Source organism: Macrotis lagotis, chromosome 1 (genome assembly GCF_037893015.1).
Source record: "Macrotis lagotis isolate mMagLag1 chromosome 1, bilby.v1.9.chrom.fasta, whole genome shotgun sequence".
NCBI lineage: Eukaryota > Metazoa > Chordata > Mammalia > Peramelemorphia > Peramelidae > Macrotis > Macrotis lagotis.
This window is the reverse complement of record NC_133658.1, coordinates 152,606,309-152,633,209: the sequence shown is the minus strand read 5'-3', so window position 1 is coordinate 152,633,209 and position 26,901 is coordinate 152,606,309. Positions and strand designations below refer to the sequence as shown.

At 35.1% G+C, this 26,901-nt stretch overlaps 1 protein-coding gene across 1 annotated transcript; it reads left to right on the top strand.

Moving 5' to 3' along the window:
- Nucleotides 1-456: 456 nt before the first annotated feature.
- On the top strand, nucleotides 457-14,407 carry LOC141514474 (L-threonine 3-dehydrogenase, mitochondrial-like). The gene is made up of 8 exons (XM_074225341.1): nucleotides 457-637; nucleotides 1,621-1,663; nucleotides 5,918-5,988; nucleotides 7,920-8,069; nucleotides 8,186-8,358; nucleotides 10,496-10,586; nucleotides 12,110-12,379; nucleotides 13,730-14,407. The coding sequence occupies exons 1-8, from the start codon at nucleotides 457-459 to the stop codon at nucleotides 13,867-13,869; spliced, it is 1,119 nt and encodes a 372-aa protein (XP_074081442.1). The 3' UTR covers nucleotides 13,870-14,407.
- Nucleotides 14,408-26,901: the final 12,494 nt, after the last annotated feature.

Sequence of the window (26,901 nt, the reverse complement as noted above, 5' to 3'; positions counted from 1 at the left end):
TGCATTGTTTTTAAGCCCATTTTTCCATTAAAGGACTAGTATTTGTGTTTTAAGCAAGTTTCTTGTTTGATTAATTTTAGAGGTAGTATGTTTGAGATAGGATTCCATATTGGGAAACATATTTTTGTGACTATCTGACATTTATTAACCCAGATTAAATGTTTGGATGAATGGGCAAATTGGACAAATAAATTTCAAGTCAAGAGCTCTATGTGCTCCCCAGTGTGTAACTAATGTCTGCTAACTCCTCATATAGTGACCCTATGACACCTTGATCCTTTTTTAAAATCCATTTTTTAAATTGATAGTCCCTTAAACAAGACTTACTAGTTTAGTTTTTAGCTTCTGGGCAGTGATAGAACAGACCAGCCTGTGCCAGTAGCACAGTGTTTGTTGAAAGGGTCTATAATACTTATCAACTCTGCTTCTCATCACAGGGATACTTGAAAGAGAAAAATGGCAGCTCGATTACTGAATCGAGTTGTCCACCATGTGCTTCAAAGACCTGCTTGTGGGTGTCCGACTCACATTGTGCCAGTTCAGTTTCTGGGTATTTCACCTCGCCAAGTTCCATATGATGCCAATTTTCATTCTGTATCTTTTTCTGATACAGAGCATCCACGAATACTGATCACAGGTTGGTTTTCAGATCTTTTGTTTAATTAACTTCCAGATATTTGTTTATTACTATCTATTTACTTAATTTTCCATCACATTCTTCATAATGGACAGCTAGGTACTGGACCTGGAGTCTGGAAGGTTCATCTTTCTGAGTTCAAAAATGACATCGGACACTTAATAGCTGTGTGATCTTGAGTAAATCCCTTAACCCTATTTACCTCAATTTCTTCTTCTGTAAAATGGACTAGAGAAGGAAATGGCAAACCAGTTTAGTATCTTTGCCAAGAAAACCCCAAATGGGGTCATGAAATGTTAGACATGACTCAACAACATTAACAAAACTAACATATTCTTCATCCTTTACAAAACATTTACATTTACATGATCTCATTTAATTTTCTTAGTCACCTTATAAAGAAGACAAGGCATTTGTTAGATAAGGAAACTTGAAATTCAAGGGTAAGTATCACACTGTTAGGAAAAAACCCAGCTGGAACTTAAATCACAGTTCCTTTAATTCCCAAATTCTGTATTTCTACCTCAATACCATTTGAGACTACATTGAATTTGGGCAGCTAGGTGACTAGGTGGATAGAGCATTGGGCCTGGAGTCAGGATGGACCTGAGTCCAATTATGGCCCCCAGACACTTAATATAATGGCCTAGCTTTGTGACCTTGGGCAAGTCAGTTATCCCCATTGTCTTAAAAAAATAAAATTAGAGACTACATTGAATTATGATTCTATTCACTCGAAGTTCAATTTGATATAAAGAGGCTCTGTTGTGGCAAATTCTACATCTAAGAATATTGAAGTATTTAAGAACTGAAAGACTACAGAAGAAAAAGAGAGAGCTATCTAAGTTGATCCACTGTGGATCCTAAAAATTAAATTATAATTTTGTCATAAAAATTTTAATGTAGATATTTCACAAAAGGGTAATTAAAAGCTGATTTAGTTTGAATTTCATTTTTCATTCTCTTTTCCTTCTTCATTTCAGGGGGTCTTGGACAACTTGGCGTGGGACTTGCTAAACTTTTGAGGTAAAGAAACCTAAGAAATTAACTTGGGTTAAGCGACATTTTTTTCTCTTGTCTATTGTCCAAGATAAATCATTTAATATTGTTATTTCAGTTTGCCTATATCTAAATTAAAGGAAAGAAAAGGAAAGTGTAGAGACTTGACTGAAGAAAATGCAGAAAAGGAGCAATGAATAAGAAGAAAAAATGTATTATTTGGGGTAGAATTAGATAATTATGTGTAGTAAGATAAATTGGTGTATTAATAATTAATTATTAATTTGTGACCACCCTTTTCTCCCTATTTCTATTAAGATCCAACTCCTGATAAGATCAATCAGTCTCTGAAGGGCATGACTGAGTGATAAGATCACTTATAGCTCACCCATCAGGGAAACCTGATTTCTGTTTAGAGAATGCAGAGAAACCAGTCTGGGTGAGCCTTTACCTGGGGGAGGAACCCCCTGTCCTTGATCCCTTCCATTAGAATTTAGGGTAATCAAAATCATGAAGAAGAAATTTAGTTAGGAAGATCCTGATGGAAAAGGTTTCCCTTATCCAGATGCCTTGAGGATGCTGAGTCAGCAGGAGGAGCTGATGATTAAATGTTCACTTTATTAGGGTTGATTTTTCTTTGTCAAAGAAGTTCTATTTCAGAAGGTACATACCTGATTTAAGGTGATTCAGGATCTCTCTTGTCAGAAACCACTGACTATCAATGTATTGATTAGAGAGGTTTGCTAATTAACAAATTGGTTACTAATTATATAGAAACTGCCTCTTGGGGGTTTTGTTTATCATGGTGGGAATGGGGTATTTTTGGATAAAGTCATTTTGGATGAAGTCTACTTGGTAGCAAAAAGGACAGAGAGTGATGGTCTTGAAATCAGGAAGATTCAAGTTCAAATCTCTTCTGATCCTTAGCTAAGTGACTCTGGGCAGCTCACTTAACCCCTTTAAGCCTCAATTTTCCTATATGTAAATTAAGGATAATAATTATATCTTCCTTAGAGTTTTTATGAAGGTTAAATGAGATATGTATAAATCTTAAAGCAGTTGCAAATCTTAAAACACTATATAAATGCTTTTGCTCTTTGTGAGACAATAGGGTTAAATGATTTGCCCCAGATCACACAGCTAGAAAGTATCAAGTATCTGAGGCTGGATTTGAACTCAAGTCCTCCTGATTCCAGGGATGGTGCTCTATCTGCTATACCACCTAAGTTCCCCTAATGATAGCTATTTTTGTTAAAGATGGTTTTTTTTTGGGGGGGGGGGGGATTTCAGGATTCTCCTAAAATTCATGGTCTTATTAAAATGAATATATTACTTGAGTTTAAATCTGACCTCAAATACTTCCTAGTTTTGTGACCCTGGACAAATCACTTAACCTCAATTGCCTTCAAAAATAAACAAACAAATAAATAAAATATATTTAAACAATGTATATTAGATAATCACCAAACGTTTCTTAAGTGAATGAAAAAAAATCCTATTCCCAAGTATCTTTTTTTTTTTGCAAGGTAAATGGGGTTAAGTGGCTTGCCCAAGGCCACACAGCTAGGTAATTATTAAGTGTCTGAGGCCGGATTTGAACTCAGGTACTCCTGACTTCAGGGCTGGTGCTCTATCCATTGTGCCACCTAGCTGCCCCATTCCCAAGTATCTTGCATTCTACTGGGGATATAATATGTTCATGTAGAAGCATATATAGAATACATAAAAATAAAGTTGTTTAAAAGTTATAGGGAGAGAGACAGTAGTCTAGCAATTGAGATTAGGAAAGACTTGGTGTAGTAGTGATGATATCTGAGTTGAATCTTGAAGGAAAGCACTTCTGTGACCCAGAGGTGAAGAAAATATGCATAAAGATGAAGGAGTGGCTTGGCATTTCCTTTTCCAGCTCATTTTACAATTGAGGAAACTGAGGCAAGTAGGATTCCATGACTTTCCCAGAGTCACACAGCTAAGGAAGTGTCTGAGGTCAGATTTGAAAACAGGTCTTCTTGACTCTAGACTTGGTGGTCTAGCACTGCTTTGCCCCAGGTCATAAAGGGCTTTAAAAGTTTCTCCCCTCCCTCCCCCAAAAGAAAAGAAAAAAATTTATATTTTATTCTAAAGGCAATCAGAACCTACTCATGTGTTTAAATTTAGTAGCAGTATAATGGATGCACTGGAATAATGAAAAATTTAAGATAGGAAAACAAACTAAAATCTTATTCTTATACTCAGAAGGCAAGAGGTGATGAAAGCCTGCACTAAGGTTAATGGCAGTGTGAATGGAGAGAATGGGACACACAGAGCTAGAAAAAGGCAATATTTGGCAACTGACTGCATACATGGGCAAAACATCTATTATGAGCCAGAAAAAGAGACTGAGATGGAGTAATAAGACTAGGAGAACCAGAAAAAAAGATGACACAAAAATCCAAAGAGGAGAGAGTGACGGGAGGGGAAAAGTGGCAAGAAGAAAGATAACTAAGAAATAACCTTTAGATATAGTAGTTAAGAGATAGTGGATAACTTTGGAGACAGCAGTTTCATTTGAGTGATGAGATCAGAAGCCAGATTTCAAAGAGTTGGAGGAATGAATTTTAGGAGAGGAAGTAGAGCTAGAAAGAGTAGTTAGCTTATTGAAGGAGTTTTACCTAGAAAGAGGGGAAATATAGGTAGGTAGTTTGAAAGAATAAGAGTCCTAGTGAATGTGTTTAAAGGATGGGAGAGTTGGCATGTTTGAAGGTAATGGAAAAAAGGCAGAGGGAATGATTGGAATGGAACAGTACTGGAAAAGATGGGAGATGGTGTGATCAAGGGCACACGTAGAAGGGTTGGCCTTGCACAAGAAGAATGACTTCTTGGAAAAGGAGAAAAGGAGAGTTGAGAATAATGTCAAGGACTTTTAGGTAAAATGGAGAAAAGGAAGATCCCATTGTGGATTGGCCTTAGTTCTCCCTGTAGAGTAAGGTTCTCAGCTAAGTAGATAAGGGGAGAGAATGGCTTGAAGAAAGAGAATTATATCTTTTGTGAATGAGATGGCGAATCATTGGCGAAGAATTTTAAAAAAGTTTTTTACTGCAGTGAGGATACAGTTGAAATTGGGTACAAATTTATTATTATATACCCTGTAAGCTTGATTGGGTGGTTTCTTCCAGCTTCATTCAGTAACATCTGAGTAGGAGAAGTAGAGGCAGATGGAAGGAGTAGTGCAAGGCTGGGGTTTGACAATGAGTGGGGGGCAATAGGATAAAGGCAAGAGAGATTCTGGAGAAGAGAACAATAGCATTGAATTAGTTAACCATGGGGTTGAGACTGGCAAAGGAAGAAAGTGAAATCAGAGCATTGGTCTGAGAATGTCCAGCAGGAATTGGAGGAAGTAGAAGTGATCAGGGCAAAGAACAGATTTAGGAGGAATGAAGTATAGGAGAGATGATGATAGGAACTTATGATGAGATAGAAGAATGTCAGTTTTTGATTAAGAAAGTAGAACATGGGGCAGCTAGATAGTGCAATGGATAGAGCACAGGTCCTGAAGTCAGGAGGACCTGTGTTCAAATCCAGCCTCAGACACTTAATACTTATGTGACTTCGGGTAAGTCACTTGAACCCCTTGCCTTGCAAAAACAAAAACAAAAACAAAAAAATAGAATATTTGTGAATAACTAGGATATTCAGGGTATGAATATTCCTAAGGTGAAATGTAGGATTAGGCAATAGGATTTGAGCAAATTGAGGCACTGGGAGATTAGGGAATTAAAGAGCATTTTCATGAAAATTGAAATCCTTTAATATAAGTTGTAGAGAGGAGGAAGACAATGAGTCAGGTGTTAAACTTCTTGAAAAAAGAGAAAATGACTAGGGTGCTGATAGATAATAGTATAGTAGAGAGAACACCAGTCCTAGAGTCAGGAGGACCTGAGTTCAAATGTGACCTCAGATACTTGTTTCTTAACTAGCTGTGTGACTTTGGGCAAGTCACACAACCCCATTGCCTCACATCCAGGGCCATCTCAAGTTGTCCTGATTCATATCTGTTCACTGGAGACCCAGATGACTCCAAAGAAGAAAGTAAAGATGGTAACTTAGCACAGCTTCCCTCATTCATATCACTTGATTGTCATGGCACCATCTCCCATCATTGCCATGGTTTTCTTGCTCCATCTAGGTAACCAGTGATTAAGTTATGCAAGGGAAGAAAGAATGATAGGTCGTTTGAGTTTGCTAGTGGGTGGCAGATGAACTTTAATGCTCACAGTTTTAATTAATTGGTTTTCCTTCCAGGCAACGATTTGGAAAGGACAATGTGATCTTGTCTGACATTAGGAAACCTCCTGATCACGTTTTCTACAGTGGTAAAAAATTGGCAAGCCTATTTTGGAAGGGGGGGAAGCCTGTTTCATGTTCTCAATATGATTAAAAATATATAGAACTAATAACTTTAAGTAATTTAAACTTGGTTTTTAAGAATGAATGAATATGAGGAATTTTATCATGTGTTCTACAAAATCCTATTAGTGCTCCTGCTGCTTGTTCAAGAGGTATAAGAATCAGATAGTTCTTTTGAATTTGGCTGATGTCCAATCACAGTAAAGTTTTAAGATGAAAATTTTATGGATTTTATGCCCTTTAGATTCCTGTAATTGATAATATTAAAATTATCTTGAAGGATCTGAGCAAAATAGCAAAAATAAAGTAAAAAAAAGGAAGTAATTTCTTATATAAAGTAATAGCAAAAGAAACAGAGCCCAGAGGATTTAATCTGTGTGTTCCTAGACAGGATGGTTCCTAAACTGTGCAACATAAACTTTTATCTGCTTGGTGTTAAAATTTCTAAGGATCTTCCCTTCTATATTGACTACATTCTTAAACTTCACAGAAATTTTTACATCTACTATTACCCGAATCTTCTTTGCTTTTATGTAAATTTATTATTGTCTTTTATTCTGTGAAAATATTTAACATTTCATGAACTAAGTAACTGTTTATAGTCTTTGATTTTTAATAGCCTTAGTTTTCTGAATATCTTTTGTTTCACATTACCCATTTTTCCAAATATGTCTTTCCTTCTCTCTTGCTACCCAGGGATCATTCCTTGTAATAAAGATTGAGAAAGTGAGTAAAAAAATCAAACAAAAATCACCTCCTAAAATCAAATATTCCATATTCCTAGTCTCCAATTTCAGCCAAGAGAGAAAGGAGGAGATGCATTTCTCCACTTGGGGACAAAGCTCAACCATCTTAATTTTTAAAAGGCTTTATACCTCTGAGTAATGTAGCTTTTGAATGACTGTTTACTCCAGATATGTATTTTTGCACTTAAGTATATAGTTTTCTCCTATTGTGTATTTTTTCCTAAGAATTTTAGTATTTGAAGTAGACCTTTGGACTGAGATACTTGAAATACATTTCTAATTTGTTTCCTTTTAAATTAAATTCAATAGTTATTTATTAAATATTAAATTCTGTATGTTGAGTACTGCTAAGTTCTAGGGAAGCTACAAATGATCATGACTTACAAGTAGGTACAGAGATATGATAAATTATTATGATTAAAAATACAGTACATAAGTTCATTAGAGAAGTGTGGATAAAATGCTGTATGGAATGGGAGGGAAGAAAAAATAAAGGGATGATGTGAAATGGGAAGGTGTATTAGAAGTCTATTGCAAAAAAAAAAGTCTATTGCAGAAGTCCAGACAATAATGACTCCTTTAATGGAATGACAACATAGAGAGGAGGGAATTCACAGTATTTCAGGGGTAGAACTAAGAGAGTCAATAGATGTTTATTGAACTGATCTAATAGGACTTGGATATGAGAAATAAAGAAAGGGGAAGAGTCAGGACTTTGAATCTGGAAGACTGAGTAAATGTTGTTTCTGCCACAAATAGAAAGGCCAGGAGGACAAGCAGGGTTTTTTGATGAGGTTTTTTGAAACATGAGAAGGAGGTACCACATAGGCAGTCAACGTGTGATTCTGGCACTGGAAAGAGAGGTCTAGGTTAATGATAAGAAATTTGGGATTCATATGCATAAAAGTCATAGTTGAACCCCCCTCCCCCACACAAACACCTACTTGGTTAACCATGAATTGCTTAATGATGTTTTAATAAGCTATCTATGGTTATGAGTTAATACATAACTAACTAGCAGTGGGAAACTTGTGGGTTATGAAAGGGTTCTCAATAAAAATAAAAAATCAGAAAAAAGGCAAGATGTGTTTTGGGGTCTTTTTTTATATTTGTGATTCAGTCATGACATTTAAATTCTGCTTCCATTCTAGGACCATTTATTTATTCTGATATTTTGGATTATAAGAATCTTCGGGAAATAGTGGTGAACAATCGAATTACATGGCTCATTCACTATAGTGCCCTTTTAAGTGCTGTTGGAGAAGCAAATGTGCCATTGGCAAGAGATGTAAATATTACTGGTAAGATGGCTTGGGTTTTATTAAATCTGATTTGACCTTTTTTTTAAAAAATTATTTTTTAAATTCTTTGATCAGTTGAGGTGTCTTTAGATCCTGATAAATGTTGTTTGTTTCAGGTTTGCATAATGTTCTGGACATTGCAGCAGAGCACCGTCTGCGACTCTTTGTGCCCAGTACTATTGGTGCTTTTGGACCTTCTTCCCCTCGGAACCCAACCCCTGATATCTGTATTCAGAGACCTAGAACTATCTATGGACTGTCCAAGGTTCATGCAGAGCTCATAGGAGAAGTAAGCAATGCCTGACCAAATATTCTATGGGTAAAATACTCTGGAGCTCTCTTCTGTCTTTTTTTTTTTTCACTTATATTTTAAATTGAGGCAGCTAGGTGGCACAGTGGATAGAACACTGGACCTAGAGTCAGGAGAACCTGAGTTCAAATGTGGCCTCAGACACTTAATAATTACCTGGCTGTATGACCTTGGGCAAGTCACTTAACCCCTTTGCCTTAACCCCCCAAAACCCAAAAACAAGACATATTTGCCTTAACCCCCCAAAACCTAAAAAATCACTTATATTTTGGAGATGACTTTGGTTCCTTGAAACATATACATAAGCTTTGACAAGTTGGAAAAGCTTCAAAGGTATGAGAACATGTTTGTCTGTTGTCCAAAACCTAATAAAGCAAATTCAGAAATGTTATCACTAAATTGTTTGATGAAATGGGTGATTTCTTTTTGAGGGATCAGAGCAACTCTTTTTTAAAAATTTATTTGTCGGGGTGGCTAGGTGGCGCAGTGGATAGAGCACCGGCCTTGGAGAGGGGAGTACCTGAGTTCAAATGCGGCCTCAGACATAATAATTACCTAGCTGTGTGGCCTTGGGCAAGCCACTTAACCCCATTGCCTTGTAAAAACTAAAAAAAAAAAATTATTTGTAATTTTAAATTATCATTTATTTTAGTTATTTTATAGTTATTATGTATTTATAATAAATTTTATTTATTTAGTATTCCATAGTTACCTGTAAAAACAAGTTTTGATATTCATTTTTAAAACTTTGGATTTCAAATTCTCTCTTTCCTTCCCACTCCATGCCTCCTTATTGAGAAAGCAAGCAATTTTTGATATAGATCAAAAAATGTGTAGTGATGTAAAACATTTCCATAATATCATGTTGAAAAAGAAAACAGATTCCTCCCTCCCAAAGAAACCTTAAGAAAAATAAAGTAAAAAGTGTACTTCAATCTGTATTCAGACACCATCAGCTCTTTTTCACTGGAGATGAAATGTATTCTTTGTCATAAGTCCTTGGGTCACAGCATTGCTGAGAAAAGTTAAATCATTCACAGATGATCACACATCAGTATTGCTGTTACTTTGTTTATAGTCCATTCACAGTGCATCTGCTCATTCCTTAAGTATTTCCAGGTTTTATTGTAAACATCCTGATTATCATTTTTTGTAGAAGAATTGCATTCCATCATAATCATTGTAGCAACTCTTGGATTGTGATATGTGTAAGTAGAGGAAATACGCTGGTGAAATAAATCACAGAACCTTTAAGTTTGAATAACTAATGATTCATCTTTAAAAGAAGAAAATAATAAAGTAGTAAAATTAACTAATGTTAATTAACAATAAGATAAGCTTGTGTGAAGATTTAAATGCATACCCTCAGTATAGGTCTCTTGGTTCTAAGTCCCTTATCTAATTTATTCCATAGGTATATTTTAGTATTTTTCAAGAAAGATCAAATAATTTTCTTTAGAGTACATCTGATACTATGTATTAGTTTCAGGATTTTAGAGGTGGAAGACCTTGGAGGTAGATGATCTCAGAGATCATTCAGTCTAATATTCTCATTTTACATATGAAAAAACTGAGCCCTTGATAGCTAAAATGTTGTAGATTAAGTTTCTAGAAAAACTTAGATTCTGAATTACCATTGCTACATCTGTTTACAACCTTTCCTTTTCAGTATTCCTTCAGTTTCCCATAATAAATTATAACGTTTCTGGAAAATCAGTATTAGTTCTTTCTCATAAAAGGTTTTGGATTCCTACCATAAAACTTTTTTCTTCTGTTTCAGGGTGCTTGCAGTCTTTTGCTTTTTTTTTATTTCCCATAGAAATCATAATACTTTGTGATGATAAAAAAGATGTAACATAAAAGCAGACTGCTTTAACTTCAGTATCACAGAAAAGAATCAAGTCTTTTAAAGAATTCTAACTGCTCTCACATGTTTTTCTTTATAAGGATTTGACATAATATTTCAATATATAAAGAACAACAGAAAAGGAAGATTGACCTAGAATAATTTTAAGGATAGTAGTATAGAATCTTATGAATCATCTTAGGAAAAGCAAGTTATGTCAGTTTTTGCTGAAAGATTTTAGTTTTTAAAATTCTTATTTTTCTTTGTTAGTATTATCACTACCGGTATGGCTTAGACTTCCGGTGTTTGAGGTATCCAGGAATCATTTCTGCTGACTCCCAGCCTGGTGGAGGAACAACTGGTAAGTGTTTGCCTCTGTTCTTAATGTCCAAAATAGATTTTTTTAAAAAATAGCTTTGATTTAAAGAGTTAAAGTTATCTTGGGATCAGAGCTTTAATAGGAAATGTAATATTCTCATCTCTCTATAAGATAGAGTGGATTTTATATTATATTGAAATATTTTGTTTTCATATAATAGCTACTTCCCAGCAAACAACATCCTGTTTCACATTAAATTTCTTCACTTTAAAAACAGTTAAATAAAACAGTCTAATGTGATTATGATATAATTTTTGATATTGCATGTAACTTTGCATTTTTGTAGTTTACCTTTCCTTAGTACAAAGGAATTATGTTTCAACCTCAAGACACCCGGAGCCAACATTAGCCCTTGTGTTTAGCCTGAGTTATATTGTCATTTAATGTGACTTCATTTACATTATGATTATCATTCTGTATATTCCTTGGGTTCTTTGCTCTTTATGCTGCATAAGTTCATTCAAATTTTATATTTCTCAGAATTGTTCATGTTAATTTTTCTTATAGTACAGTAATATACTATTATTGTCTAGTTTGTTGAGTTATTTACTAGTTGATGAAAAATGTTCATAGTTCCCCCAGCAATATGTTATATTAACATACCTGTCTTGTAATTATATTAATTACACTAATGATATTAATTAATATACTTCTACTCTCATTATCATTTGTGGTACAGTTGGATGAACATGAGGTGGTATTTCAGTGTTGTTTTAACTTATTTTTCCTTTAGGGATTAAGTATAATCACAATGTTCCATTTTGTCATTTATAATTTTTCTCCATCCTATTTTATGAATTTTCATAGACAGAAAAATATGAAAAATCACACTCCTTCTATACTCTAATTTGGTATGATGTGACCTTCAAATCTTCTTTTTTGATTTATAAGGTGTTGGTCTTAACCTATTTTCTGCCTTTTTTAAAAAATAGCAGTTCTTATTGATTCTAGGTCATTTTTTTAGTCTATTCCATTGATCTATGCTATTTTTCAAGCAGTATCAAATAATCTGCCATTTTACCCCCGCATTTGTCATCCCTTAAGATGACTTCCCTTTCTTGACATGAGAGTCTGATGGAACCCATTTAACATAAATGTATGAGTAACTATAGAGCATTGCAAATTCTGCCCAAAATATCTCAAGTTAGCCACACTTGTTGCGAATATATGGGATCTGGTGTGAAAGATATTGTTATAACTCCATTTGAATTAATCCATTATTATGCTTATCATTATAGCTTTGTTGCATTATCATGGGCTTTACATAATATTTCAAGAAGTTTGTTTATTAAGAGTTTTGTTTTATGTACTCCCTTAAACTATTTAATAATGTATATGATCAGTCTCGCAGGAATCTTATTCGAATATTTCATAAAGTTGTTCTGTGAAATTTTAATTTTAATATTAGCCTTATTAAATATAAATAATAGCATGAACTTTTTTAGAAGGCAAGGTTCCCTTTATCTCCTAAAACAAAAAATTAACTAATATAACTCTCTCTTAAGATTATGCTGTTCAGATTTTCCATGATGCTATAAAAAGTAGCAAGTTTCAGTGTAACTTGAAACCAGACACCCGACTTCCCATGATGTACATTGATGATTGCCTTAGAGCCACACTGGAATTCATGGAAGCTCCTGCAAATTCTCTCTCCATGAGAACTTACAACATCAATGCTATGAGTTTTACCCCTGAAGAGTTGGCACAGGAAGTTGGCAAGCATGTTCCTGAGCTCCAGGTCACATACAAGGTTGATACAGTTCGCCAGGCCATAGGTGAGTTCACTGCTATAAAATAATCAAAACTAATCTTCTGGGTGGCTAGGTGATGCAGAGGATAGAGCACTGGCCCTGAAGTCAGGAGTACAAATTCAGCCTCAGACACTTAATAATTACCTAGCTGTGTGGCCTTGGGCAAGCCACTTAACCCCATTGCCTTGCCAAAAAAAACCCCAAAACAACCCCCCCCAAAAAACCCTATAATCTACTTTCGGTGCTTGTCTGCCAGTACCTTACATGGAGCTCATATGGTTTTAGGCAGTACCGTAAGTTTAAGTTAGTGGAGAGTTGTAGAAATCATTGTTCTTCCTCTCAAGATGGTTGTAGCTAGCCCCAAAGATGCTGATGGAAGAAGATAACCAGTTTTGTAATAGAGGCTGTCAGAGAAAACAGCTGTGGTATTTCCTACTAAAATTTTTAAAATATAAGGTAGATGAATGAAATAAATTGAAGTTAAAATTATATTTTTCCTGTAGTGCTATTTCAAGCAACTTATTTGTATTTTACCACCTATGAGAATTATCTTTAATTTGTACATAAAACAAATAAAAATGTTTCATGTTTTGAGTAGCTATTCTAAGCAGTGTTGGGAGGAGTAGCTAGAAGAGAATAGGAGAGTCATAATCCAAAAACAATGTTAGAATGGAATATTAGCATAAAGATAATAAGAGGAAAGTGAATACAAAATACACCTAGACATATGTGTGCAGATTATGATTTTTGACATTGCATATAACTTTGCATTTTTGTAGTTTACCTTTCCTTAGTACAAAGGAAATATATATATATATATATATATATATATATATATATATTTAAGATTTACACAGGTTAAAAAAAATCAATTTGCCCATTACATGATAGAAAATTATAACTGGACATTAGTTGGTTTGAAAAAGCTCTAGAGTCAAGATGAGTTAGCTCTTGGAAATGAAATCTAAAGGGACCATGATCTTAGACTCTATTAAGAGAAACATGTCTAATACAGAAAAGTAATAATTCTACTTTATTACAGTCTGGTTAGACCACATCTAGATAACTGTGATTAATTCTAGATGATATATTTTGGGAAGGACCATATGGACAAACTGGAGAGCGTCCAGAAGAGATGGTTCAGGGCACCAAGCTTATGCCATATTAACCTTATTTGAAGAAACCTAAGAACATCTACCCTGGAGAAAAGAAGGTTGAGGGGGCACACTTCAGATTTAAGTATCTGAAGGGTTCCTATCTAGAAGGAATTCTGGATGGCGGCAGCATCTTATTTTATTAATATGCTATGGCAACACATAAATATGAGTATCTTACACATGTCTTATTGTCTTTTGTGTTTTTTTTTCTTTCTAGCTGATAGCTGGCCAATGAATTTTGATGATAGCAATGCTCGAAAGGATTGGGGATGGAAACATGACTATGATCTTTCTGAACTGGTGACAACAATGTTCAATTTCTACACCTCTGAGTCCAGAATTGCTCATGCCAGTTAATCAGAGTAATTGTTCCAAAGTCCCCCAGAAAAGTGAAAGAGACTTTCTGAAATTTGTTTACCATGTTGCAAGCCCTGTAACTTGTGCGTTATTTGGCCTGAAGGATTATAGCTGGCTCTTGGGTTTAACAATTGCTCACATATTTGGGAAGAGACTTCTAAACCAGTCTCACAGTTCTTTAAAAACAGAGGTTATAAAAAAAAAAACAGAGGTTATTAATCTTTATGTGTGTCACAAACTTCTCTGGCAGTCATTCTGGCAGATCATATCACCCACTTGTCAGAATCATGTTTTAAATGTCTAAAATAAAATAGATAGGAATTAAAAGGAAACCAATAATAATGAAATTAAGATGTTTACTTTTTTATATTCAAATTCATGGACTGAAATCTATCCATAAACCTTTTAGAGATGTGTGGATCCCATATGAAGATTCCCTGCTTTAAATGGAGAAATGGTTCTTGAGAATTAAGCATTTTAACACATAAGAAAATCTTTATTGTTTTAAGGGACCATTGGATCTTTCCTGTTTACTCAAACTTGCCTCTATAAAACTCTCAGCAAAAAATAAAAATATATGGATAACTTTATGTGGTTTTCATCATTCTTGAGGCAAATAATTCTGATTAATAGGAAATTGGAGTGTTACTTTAAAATGTGGGATTGTTTATTTCATTTATGTTTTAAAACAAAAAACTTCAAGTAATGAAATAGTATTTTGTTTTGGACTAGAAATATTAAAGACTATTAGTTTAAAATAATACAGTGATTTAGGTCAACAGTTTAAAAGCTCTGCAATAATTTTATGACAGTAGTAAGAGTAGATTAAATTTTAAATATCACTTTAAGATTTTCATAGTGCAAGTACTATTATCTCCATGTTTGGAAACTGAAGCTCTAAGAGATTAAATGGCATGTCTGTGGCCAATTTAGATCTCATGGTTCCAAAGTCAATAATCCTCTACTTTCAAAAAAATGAGAAAAGAAGATTTGTATTAAGTCCATGTTTAATTAATTTCATGTGAAAGAGAAGACGCAGTTAAAAATAAAACAAAATAAAACCAAAAAACTAAAAAGGGGCAGCTAGGTGGTGCAGTGGATAGAACACCAGCTCTGGAGTCAGGAGGACCTGAGTTCAAATCCAGCCCAAACTTAATAATTACCTAGCTGTGTGACCTTGGGCAAGTCACTTAAACCCCGCCCCCATTGTCTTAATAAATTAAAAACAAAACAAAGAGAAGATGTCTTAATCATATGCTACTTTAAAAATTATTTCTAAAACATAATTTCATTTTTTGTGGAAATATGTATTTTAATTTCCATTATCTAGGGGGAAAAAATCATCCCCGCAGTAAAGTATTGCCCTTGAATTATTTTGGCTGCTATTTTCAACTTTATTAGGAAAAAAAATACTTGGAATGAAACACTGACTCTTTAAAAATGACTTTCCACTGATTAAGTCATTGAAAAAATGCCAAAGATTTTGAGGGCAAGAACTTTTTTTCCTGGTACCCCTGCAAGATCAAGTGCCAGGCTACTCAGGGGTTACTTCCCAGGATGATAGTTGAAGTCACTGAGCTGGAAGCATTAAATGTTCCCAAGGTCTTGGATTCAAGGATCCTGTGCTGTTTTCCTCAGCTTCTGAGAGGAGACAGTGATCAAGGCGGTGGTTTGACTTTCCTGTCTCTTCATGTTGCCTCTACAAATCAAGGCTCAGATCAATTAGCAAGCCTCAAGTCTTTATGTGTGAGCACTTTGCCAAGGACTCGGGATGAGATGGTAATGAAATGCATCTTGTTCTCAAAAAACTTCATTCTATTAAGGGAGACAACACACAGTATCCTAAGTGTATGCACAACCCACAAGGTTATGTAGTGAGAAGGCACTAGCAACTCTGGGGGCCAAGAAAAGATGGATGTTCTGCCAAAGTGGTGTTTGATTCAATGAGCCAGTCTGTTCTTTGGACAAAGATGGAAGTCAGACCACTCTAATTTTACTTTTGCGAAAACTAGGTTTTGACCAAGATCACAGAGGTAACATGTAGGTAACATGTACATTGCAACACAGATCTTCAATTGTAAATTCAGTACTTTTTATACTATTGTCATGGTCCTAGGCCCATGCTGTGACAAATCATACATATGAATGTGAAGAAAGATTATAATATTGAGGAAAACGAAAATCTTAAAATTTTATTTTATCTTTAAATTTTCTTGGGTACATGTAAAAATTTTTGAACAACAAAACAGAAGACTTTCAATCTAGTTAAATTGAAGAACTTAATATTGAGTTATTCAAATCATCCGAATTACCTTTTTGCTTATCTTTAATTTTCAAACTCTCTTAAAAAATCCTCCCTTCTCTCCTCTCCTCCCACCCCTAACTTGTTTTCAAAGGATTTCCCAAGTGAGAATGAATCAGTTTAAGGAAAGTAATTATATTCCTACAGAAGAACCTAATGCTGACTCAAAGCTTCATTGCTCTCAAATGCATCCTGGTATAAATTCCAGTCACTTTTTAAAAATGAAATCTTTTGAATTGATTGAATTTTGATTCCCATTAGTTTAACCCTTCCAAACCTGAGAACCTCCTTAAGATCAGATCTTTAATGTTTCCTTGAGTTGTAGTGTTTTGGTTAATTTTCTTAAAACAGTTATGTGAATTATCTTCAAGAATATATAAGTTGAAGTTTTTCTAATAGAAATAACATGATATATTGAAGCTCTGTTATGTCAGATATAAAATTGTTAAGCATTTAAAAATATTTTCATATATCCAAATATGTTAATATTAAGATTAAATATTAAGGTGCTATTCATTCATGGAGTTTCTAAGAAATAAATTATACTTTTTTCAAGTGTATATTTTTAAGGGTTACTTATATGTAAGTACATTTATTTCCCAAAAGAAGAAATGGAGCCAAAGCTCGATTTCCACATTTCCACCTCTGTTGATGATGGGGAATGGTAGTTCATTCCAAAATCAATCATATTTGATATTATAATTTGTTTTGGCTTATATTATGCTCTGTGAACTAATTTCAAAATAAACTAGTGAAGTAATATTGAAGACTGAACTAAAGTTATGCAGTCTCTCAGTCCCTTATGAGCATAAATTGGATTTTCAATTCATTTAGATTCATTCATTCAATTCAATTAGAATAATGTCTGCAAATGATGCCATTAGTGAATCTCTTCTCTCAGAGAATCTTTTTATACCTTTTTAATTTTTTTTTTTTGGTTATAAAATCTGAATTTAAGAAAGTAGTGGATTTCAGATTAGGCCTGTATATGAAGCAGTTCCAAAATAATGAAATTTTACTATAGTCATTATTTTGTAATTGTTTACACAATTAAAACATTCCAGTATAATGGTTGATTTAAAGTACTTACCTCTTCTAGCAACATGAATTATATCATTCCAGTTAGTTTATAGTCTGTTTTATTTTCATTTTTTTTCAACATAAAATATACAAAGTGATCAGCTAAAGTTATGGGATGATTTTTTTCCTTTGCTGAGGCACTTACAATTTCTGCCCCATATTTTTCTGGAAACTAAAAATGCACCATTATGTTTCTCTTTGTACTTCCAGGAAGGAAAAATATTCATATTAAAGTTTAATCAAGTCAAAGTGGTGCAAAAATGTCATGGCATTGTTATGACTCTAGCTTTTTTTTTTTTTAAGGGCTAGGGAGAAAGGAGAGCATGGAAACTTATTTTTCTTTTCTGAGAAATTTCTGAGGTTAGATTTCCATGTTTACTTCTTCAATAAAACATTTTTGGGCAATATTTTCTTTATTAATAAACTGTCCTCATTTTATTGTTCCCTTCTTTAGCAATCACAGGACTTTTGGGAAGATCAAATGATAGAAAGTATTGAAAGTACTTTATAAATTATGTTCTATGTAAGATTGGTTGGCAATTAATCATTTCTGGGGTTTTAGACAAAGTGTAGCAATATATATCTTCATTAAATATATATTTTGAGATCCTTGCTTAATGTTTTATGATAATAACTGATATTTGCAGAGTGCTATAAGGTTTACAGTATATTTTCCTCAAACCAACCCAATTGGGTAGATATTTATATGAATTTTCTTTTGAGAAATATTATTTTAATTAAATATTTTCCTTCTGTGACATGCCAGATGAAACTGGAATATCAAACCATTTTTTCCTTTGATATTTAGAAAATATTTCTCAAATGCTGATTTTGGAAATGAGTGACTTTGCTTTTACAGATTTTAAATAATTGGGGAAAAGGGGTAAAGTTAATATTTTTTATATCTATAAAGGTTTTTTTTGCTTTTTTATTTTATTTTATTATTTTTTGTTTAATATTTATTCTCATTTTGTACAAATGTTTTTATACATTAATAAAATATTCTTGTTTAAAAGTAAACAAAATACTCCCTCCCCCCCCAAAAAATATAGACTCGCTTGAGCAATAAAGTAAAGGGGAGAGAAAAAAATTAAAATTAAAATAAAAAAAATAGTAGTAATAATTGTGCCAGGTGGCGCAGTGGATGGAGCACCAGCCCTGGAGCCAGGATTACCTGAGCCCATATCTGGCCCCAGACACCCAACAATCACCCAGCTGTGTGACATGCAAACCACCCTAACCCCACTACCCTGCAAAAACCAAAAAAAGGAAAAAAAAGATTTAAAATAAAATAAAATAGTAATAATAGTAGGGGCAGCTGGGTGGCAGACAGAACACTGGCCCTTGAGCCAAGAAGCACCTGGGTCTAAATCCGGCCTCAGACACCGAACGATCACCCTGCTATGCGGCCCCAGGCAGGTCACCCAGCCCCATTTGCCCTGCAGCCCCCCCCCCCCAAATAATAATAATAAAAAATGTGCTTCAGTCTGTGTTCCAACATCTCCAGCTCCATCACGGGTGGATCACATTCTTTAGGATAAGTCCATCACAAAAGTTACTTCCATATTTTTCCACCATTGCCATTGCTGATCGCAACTCCCTCCTTTCGTATTTCTTTATTACCATGTACTATATTTTCTCTCTCCTTTCACTCTGACTCTGATGTAGGGTATCTGAGTGGTGAAGCAGCCAAGAGGCCCCAAGCCCCCATAACCACCCCTTAGACCCAGCATCCACCTGGTCCCATGGTCCCGGACAGGCCATCTAATCCCAGCCCCTTGAAAGAAGTAAAAAAGAAAATGTGTTATATCTGACCATTCTTCCCCCATGGTCCATCCTCTCCTCCTTCATTCACATCCCCACCCATTCCCCCTGTCCCCCCTCTCTCTTCTTCTTACTCCAGATGTCTATACCCCATTGAGTATATATATGCTGTTTCCTCTCCTAAACACCTCTGATGAGAGCAAAGATTCCCTCATTCCCCCTTGCCTTCCCCCTTCCATATCATTGCAATAGCTCATTGTAATAAAGAAAAATCTTACATGAAATATTTTAGCCTATTCCCCCTCTCCTTTTTCTTTCTCCCATTACATTTCCCTTTTTTCTATAGACTCCATTTTTACACCATATTTTATCTTCAAATTCAACTTTCTCTTGTACTTCATCTATAAAATCTCCTTCTACCTGCTCTGTTGATTGAGAAGGTTCATATGAGTATTATCAGTGTCATTTTTCTATACAGGAATACATGCAGTTCATCATCATTAAGTCCCTCATATTTTCTCTTTCGCCTCCAATCTCCATGCTTCACCTGAGTCCTGTATTTGAAGATCAAACCTTCTGTTCAGCTCTGGCCATTCCAACAGGAACATCTGAAATTCCCCTGGTTCATTGAAAGTCCATCTTTTTCCCTGGAAGAGGACATTCAGTTTTGCTGGGTAGTTGATTCTCAGTTGCATTCTAAGCTCTTTTGCCTTCTGGTATATTATATCCCAAGCTCTACGAGCTTTTAATGTAGTTGCTGCTAAGTCCTGTCCTGATTGCAGCTCCACGGTATTTGAATTGTGTCCTTCTGGCTGCTTGTAATATTTTCTCTTTGACTTGGGAGTTCTGGAACTTGGCTATAATATTCCTAGGGGTTGGTTTTTTGGGGTCTCTTTCTTGGGGGGATCGGTGGATTCTCTCCATTTCTATTTTGCCCTCTGCTTCTAAGATATCAGGGCAATTTTCCTGTAGTAATTCTTTGAAAATGATGTCAAGGCTCTTTTCCTGATCATGACTTTCAGGCATTCCAATAATTTTTAAATTATCTTTCCTAAGTCTGTTTTCCATATCAGTTGTTTTTTCAATGAGAGGTTTCACATTTTCTTCTAATTTTTTCATTCTTTTGGTTTTGAAGTATTGAGTCCTGATTTCTTGTAAATTCAGCAATCTCCCTGAGTTCTACTCTTTGTCTGAAGGATTTGTTTCCCTCAGAGAGTTTTCTTATCTCTTTTTCCATCTGGCCAATTCTGCTTTTTAAAGCATTCTTCTCAATAACTTTTTGAACTGTTTTATCCATTTGACCTAAGCTGGTTTTTAGCATGCTATTTTCTTCAGAATTTTTTTGGATTTCCTTGACTAAGCTGCTAACTTCATTTTTATGTTTTTCCTGCATCTCTCTCACTTCTTTTCCCAGTTTTTCTTCTAACTCCCTCATTTGATTTTCAAAGTCTTTTTTGAGCTCTGTCATAGCCTGAGCCCAATTTCTGTTTTTCTTGGAGTCTTTAGATGCAGGAGCTTGTGCTTCCTCATCTTCAGACTGAGTATTTTGATCCTTCTTGGGCTCATAGGCAAAATATTTCTCAATGGTGTTCCCCTTTTTTCTCTGCTTGCTCATTTTCCCAGCCTAAGCTTGTTTTGGGGGGTGCTTCCTGAGCTTTTGGGACACTCCCACAAGGATCTCAGTGTGTGAGGCTGTGTCCTCTCTCCTGGTCTGTGAATGACCATAAGCACCCCACTCTGCCACAGGGCTGAGGTGGTGGGGGCCCTGCTGTTCTATGGGGGGGCCTAGACTGCTATCAGGATCTGAATGTGGTCAGAGCCCCAGAGTTCTGTTCCAGGGGCAGAGGACAGAGCTCTGCAGTGTCTCTCTTCACTCCCCTAACCTCAGCTCAATGGGCTCATGCCCTGGGGGCTCCTGCTCACTGGCTCTGCCTGCTTCTGTTTCCTGGATCTGGACTGCCTTGGCCACACCCTGAGGGCTGGGCCTCATGTGCTTGTTCTGGCAGAGGTCCCCTGCTGTTCCCCCAAGTTGTGCCTGCTGCTCCCTGGGGCATAGATCAGGAAACTCCCCCACTGCTGTGAGTCTGGCTCCCAGCTTCCTGAGGCTGCCTCCAGGAGGCTGAAGTTCTTTCCCTGGGGGCCGCCCCTCCAACCCCAGGGAGCAGAGCCTTTCTGCTTCTTTCTAGGTTACCTTGAGTAGGAGAACTACCTCATTGGGTCCCTCTGTGGGTTCTGTCTCTCAAAAATTTAGAGTCCTTAGTTTATAAGTTTTATCAGAAAGCGCCTAAGAGACGATGCTCTCTTGTTGCCATCTTGGCTCTGCCCCTATAAAGTATTTTTAATAGAGCTCTAAAAGTTGTTTTGGTTGTTCATCTTGTTCTTGAGATTATAGATTTCTATAATAATAATAATATAGCTTTTTAAACTGAGAGTGGTGCTTCTATTTAATTAAAAGTACTTACATAATTTTGTAAAGATTTCAAGTTAACAGTGCTAAAGAGTAGTTCATCATATAGTGACTATTTTGGTAATAATATGCTACCACCATTTATCTTGTATCATGTCTTATTTTAGACTTGATAGGAACCTGGTCTAAGGTTTCACATTTTCCCCTTTTTCCCTTTAAAAAAAGTTCACCCCCCCTACTAAAATTTGGAGCAATGTGAAAATGTTTTTGTTTTTTAAGGGTTCCATGTGTATTAAATAAAAAATTTTTTACCTTCTACACTTGCTTATCAGCTACTGCAGCATATGTATAAACAAAAAATTGTTTCTATTTATCAAATCTCTTTAAATTTTTAACATCTCTAAACCCAATTTTGTGCTGTTCTCTCTTTTTATAAGTGAATATATTTTATCCAGTATTGAATCTAAAGTTCAGCTATGCCATCTTTATCTGCTAGTGAATGATAAAGCCAAGAGATTCAAAGAATATGAATATGAATATGAATATGAATTTATGTATGCCTTCTATTCAAGGTATATTTCCAGATTTCCACTTGGATATTTTTTGAGAACTATAACTTTTCAATTTATTATAACAGGAAGTATGTCTAATTATCACTGGTCTTTTGAGTGCTTTATAAAGGTATGATGTATGGCATTAGGTAATTTCAGAACTTAGCTGATAATTATGGGCTAGATCTGGATGAGAACTAAAATTTATTATATTTTCTTAATCAGAGCCTTACCATGCAATTCTTATTACATTTTTTCCCTGTAAATCCTCCATAGAGAATGAGCTAAAGTGTTGGGAACCTTTCCTCTGCACTTTGACTATCTTCAAAAACCTCCAATTGATTTGCATAACCCTAAATGGGAACCACTGATTCAGGGTAATGATCTACTGATTTTAAATATTTGAAAATTTTTGCTGCTGTTGTTCTGTGAAAGAGGATCAATGCCATCATGTGAATTGTATTTAAGGGAGGCAGAACTGTACAAAGTCATCAGTCTCACTTTCTTCTCCAGAGTCATTGAAGTCCAAGGACAATATCAAAGTCAAGACAACTAGTCATGGATGCTGCGGGTGACCTCGGTTTTTTGTAAATTAAGCTGTTTTCTAGTCTCACTTTATCTGAGGTTATGCCTATTCAATGATTAGGACTAGATCATAATTGAAATAAAAGATGGTCCAATTTATCATCACAAAAATATCAATCTGGATGGAGAATGCCAATGTTTTTCCTCTTCAGTTGATTTTATTTTTGTGCAACTCCCTCTGTATTCATTTTATTTGCCTCTTTTGCCTTTTCTATTAATAGCTATCTACTAAATTATTTCCCCCCTAACAGTTTTTTCCTCATTCTCTGAAGGGATGGGATAGGGTTTTTAATTATGTCCAGCTACTAGAGATGGTTTGAATGTGCTGGGGTTGTCATCAGAAAATCATATTATGACTTTGTCCAGTTTTTGAAACACCATAGAACCTCACTGATACGAGAGGGAAACCAGATCAATAATGCCAGGCATCCAAATAATCACCAAAAAGTGTTGTTTCCTATCAATCAGGCTAAGAGGTGAAATGGTTCTGGAAAAGGTAAGTGAGAAGAATATCTTTACACAATACCCCTCATTATAATAATTGTAATGTTCAAGTCGTGTTGTCATGTGTAGGACAACATGATGATCTTAGAACATAAAGGACAAACATCACCCAGTGAAGAGGGGAAGAAGAACTGGGGAGATGCCTTAATGGCTTTAGGAGGATGCTACTTCAAGGAAATTCCTGGCAGTTGAAAAATTCTATGTGATGAAGAGAATGTTAACCTTATACTTTGTAATATTAATACTATGAAACTTTATTCAAGATTTCCATAAATGTTAGTTTAAAATAACTGGTGTCATATCCCAGGACATATCAGCTTGAACATTTTTCAAGTGGATCAGTGCTTGAATTTAGAAAATTAATAACGATATATATTGTTTATTCATCCCTGTCAAGGAAATCAAATTTTAAAATTATTGTCACAATTTTTGGGACTTCCCTACTCCTTTATTATAGTTTAACTTTAGTTAAAGGTTTTTTAAAGAAATGATGGTAGGGGTAGCTAGGTGGCATAATGGATAAAGCACAGGCCCTGGAGTCAGGAGTACCTGGGTTCAAATCCGGTCTCAGACATTTAATAATTACCTAGCTGTGTGGCCTTGGGCAAGCCATTTAACCCCATTTGCCTTGCAAAAAAAAAAAAAAAAACCTAAAAAAAAATGATGGTAATCAGTGTCTTTTTGCGCATTTCCATTTTTAAAAAAAGTAAACTTTTTGCTTCTTTAATTGCAGATAATACCTTGTCTTTTTCCTAAATATGTCAATGGCAGCTATTTCATACTATCTTAAATTTTTCTTTTCTTTTACCTGAATTGCTAAACTGACCAAGTATACAAACTGTTTTAGCACAATCAATTTTATTTTTTGTGACATCATTTCGTACTTATATTCAGTGACTTCTGAACTGAATCTTTTTTTTTAGTTTTTTTCAAGGCTGACGGGGTTAAATGGCTTGCCCAAGGCCACACAGCTAGGTAATTATTGAGTGTCTGAGACTGCATTTGAACCCAGGTACTCCTGGCTCCAGGGCTGGTGCTTTATCTACTACACCACCTAGCCACCCCTTCAGTGACTTCTGATAAAAATGTTCATGATATGATATGATATGAACACATGATACCTCTAAGTAGTCTACTTTTAATCTCTTCCATCCCATACCATATTTTCCAATGTATTTGGGGGTGCCATTCCTCCTTATTTTCACCTCACCATGTAGTCAAAATTATAATGACTTTTACATAGAACTTAATGTTTGCAAAGTTCTATGTATTCAATACCATTGACAAGTCCTACAGCAATAAAAACCATGTTACAATTGAAGAAACTGAAGTCAAGTTAATTGTTTGCGATCATATCACTAATGTCAGTGGTGGAATCTGAACTCTGGTCAATCCTTTATTGGAGTTCTGCATAAATTTTTCTGTGTTTTCTTCTTCTGCATCAGATGGTACATAAAACTATAATTAACTTCATGGTGGTAATTAACTTTTGTGCTCCCTGTAAACACTGCAGGCAAGATAATTGTAGTGTCCTATAGAGGTGTCTAATGAAATGTTTATTTTCTTGGGCATACAATAAAAGCAACTCTGCTATCTTTTATTTCTTGCTCTGAGGATTATCTATTAACTATCCTTCCTTTTAACTGCCTCTTCTTTGTCTTCTGGTTTCATTTTTATCAAGAATATCAGTATGTATGATCTTTCTCTAGTCTAAGAGTGAATCAAACTCATCAATCATTAGATGATCTCATATTGAGTTCCAACAGCTAAAAACTATGTGATATTTTTTAAAAAGTGATATGTACTTCTCTGTATATATCTAATATATAGTGCTTTAAGATTTGTGAAGAGTTTTGCATATATTAGACACCTTAAGATTTTAATTTCTATATTTGTCTGGTGTTACAGATTAATACCATCAGTGCTAGAATTTCCTAATATAGGAAGATCAGCTTTAATAGATTTGAGGGATGAAGTAATAAAGATTGAGCTACTATTGCCCCAAAACTGTGATTGAAATTGAAACTTGGGGGCAGCTAGGTGGCACAGTGGATAGAGCACCGGCCCTGGAGTCAGGAGTACCTGAGTTCAAATCTGGCCTCAGACACTTAATAATTACCTAGCTGTGTGGCCTGGGGCAAGCCACTTAACCCCATTGCTTTGCCAAAAAAAAAAAAAAAAAGAAAGAAATTGGTTTGGGGCCAGTGTTCCAGTTCATGCAATTTTAAAGGAGAGTTTCCATTCTCATTATTATTATTTGAGAATGAAATGTCCCTGTCCAGTACCATGATCTGTCAGTTAGTTTTATTGTTATGCAATTTCTTCTGCATTCATGGTTCCCTCCCCACCCCCCTTTCTTTTGCCTTTCTATTAATGGACACCCACTAACTAATTTTTTTCTGGCAGTTCATTGTTTTAGAAATCTGACATTGACATCAATCCTGGGAAATCCTCCAGTTTTCATTCCTTGGGCAAGAAGTCAGTGTTCTTCCCCTCACCTGTGCTTTAAATTCAGATATTTATCATAATGAAGAAGCTGTTCACATGTGACTTTTATGCACTCATGACACCAAATGAGGACCTCTACAAAATGTCTTACAGATACTGAAACATACTTTAATACCTCTAAAGGATTGTTTTTGATTGATCAAGTTTTGACTTAGCCTCACTATGTATTTCTTATCATTCCTGTATTCCACATTATATCTATCTGCTTATATATAATTTCAAGGCAATAACAAGTTCATGGATTGTTCATGTTACTTTCTTTAACAATAACATCTTTCTTTCTCTTAGTTCCTTTTCTCTACATGGACCTCAATTATTATGTACCCAGATGGATATTTCCATCTCCCCCAATACATGGAATGTTGACCCAAAGAATGTTTTCAACTAACTAACAATATTTGGTAAGGGAAAAAAGGTTTGGTGTCCCTCTTTATTCCTCCTCTAAGAGCCTCAATTCCTACTTTTCTCTACTGTCAGCCTGCCCCACATCCAGTCTCTTAATTGTCCCATTTTGAGAAACAGATGTCATTCCAGAATGAGTCTTATTACTAAGTTAGTAGAATGAAAACTCTTTCAAAAAATTGAAGTTCAGTTCCTCTTAACCCCACCTCAGGACTGGTTGATAAAAGGATCAGGGACCTGAAGTCTGACGCTGTTCTATATGTCATTCAGTACTTAAATGAAGGTTAATAGATGTGAGAGAAATGAATATTAATAACATGATTTGAGGAGATCCAGAGTTTCTTCTTTCTCTAAAGTCCTTGTATTAAAAGCTCTCTGAGCTTTCTCCTCAATTATGGTCAGAACTCACCCAACTTTAGAGGGAGTCTCATTTCTGCCCATTCTGTTCAGGTTTGGGTGGAGATAAATTCTTCAATTAGATTGCTCAAGGTTGAAAGTAATTTAGAAGTAAATGACATAATCAAAGTTCATCTTAATAGGTCTAGCCCTTCATTATAGTATTCATTCTCTCTCAATACTTGTTAACCAATCAGAGTTGATTGCTATCATCTGAAGGACCCACTTTTCTAAGGTCATATAAACATGAGCCCACCAGCATGATTATTTTTTTGGCATTTGAGAGTTCCACTGACCTCTTTTATTAAAAGGCTAGCATTATTAATAAAATGACTGATTACTTAGAAATTATGGCTCATGAACTTTTTAAAAGCATCTGACCTCCATACAGGATTAGAAAGTGACTTGAAACATTTTCTTTATAATCTCCACTCATGAAATTAACTGTTCTCATGTTACTACTCTTAAGAGTGTGTAGTATTGTTTCTCAGGGAATTAGGGTAAACATAGGTTCTATTCCTAAATCTTAATAT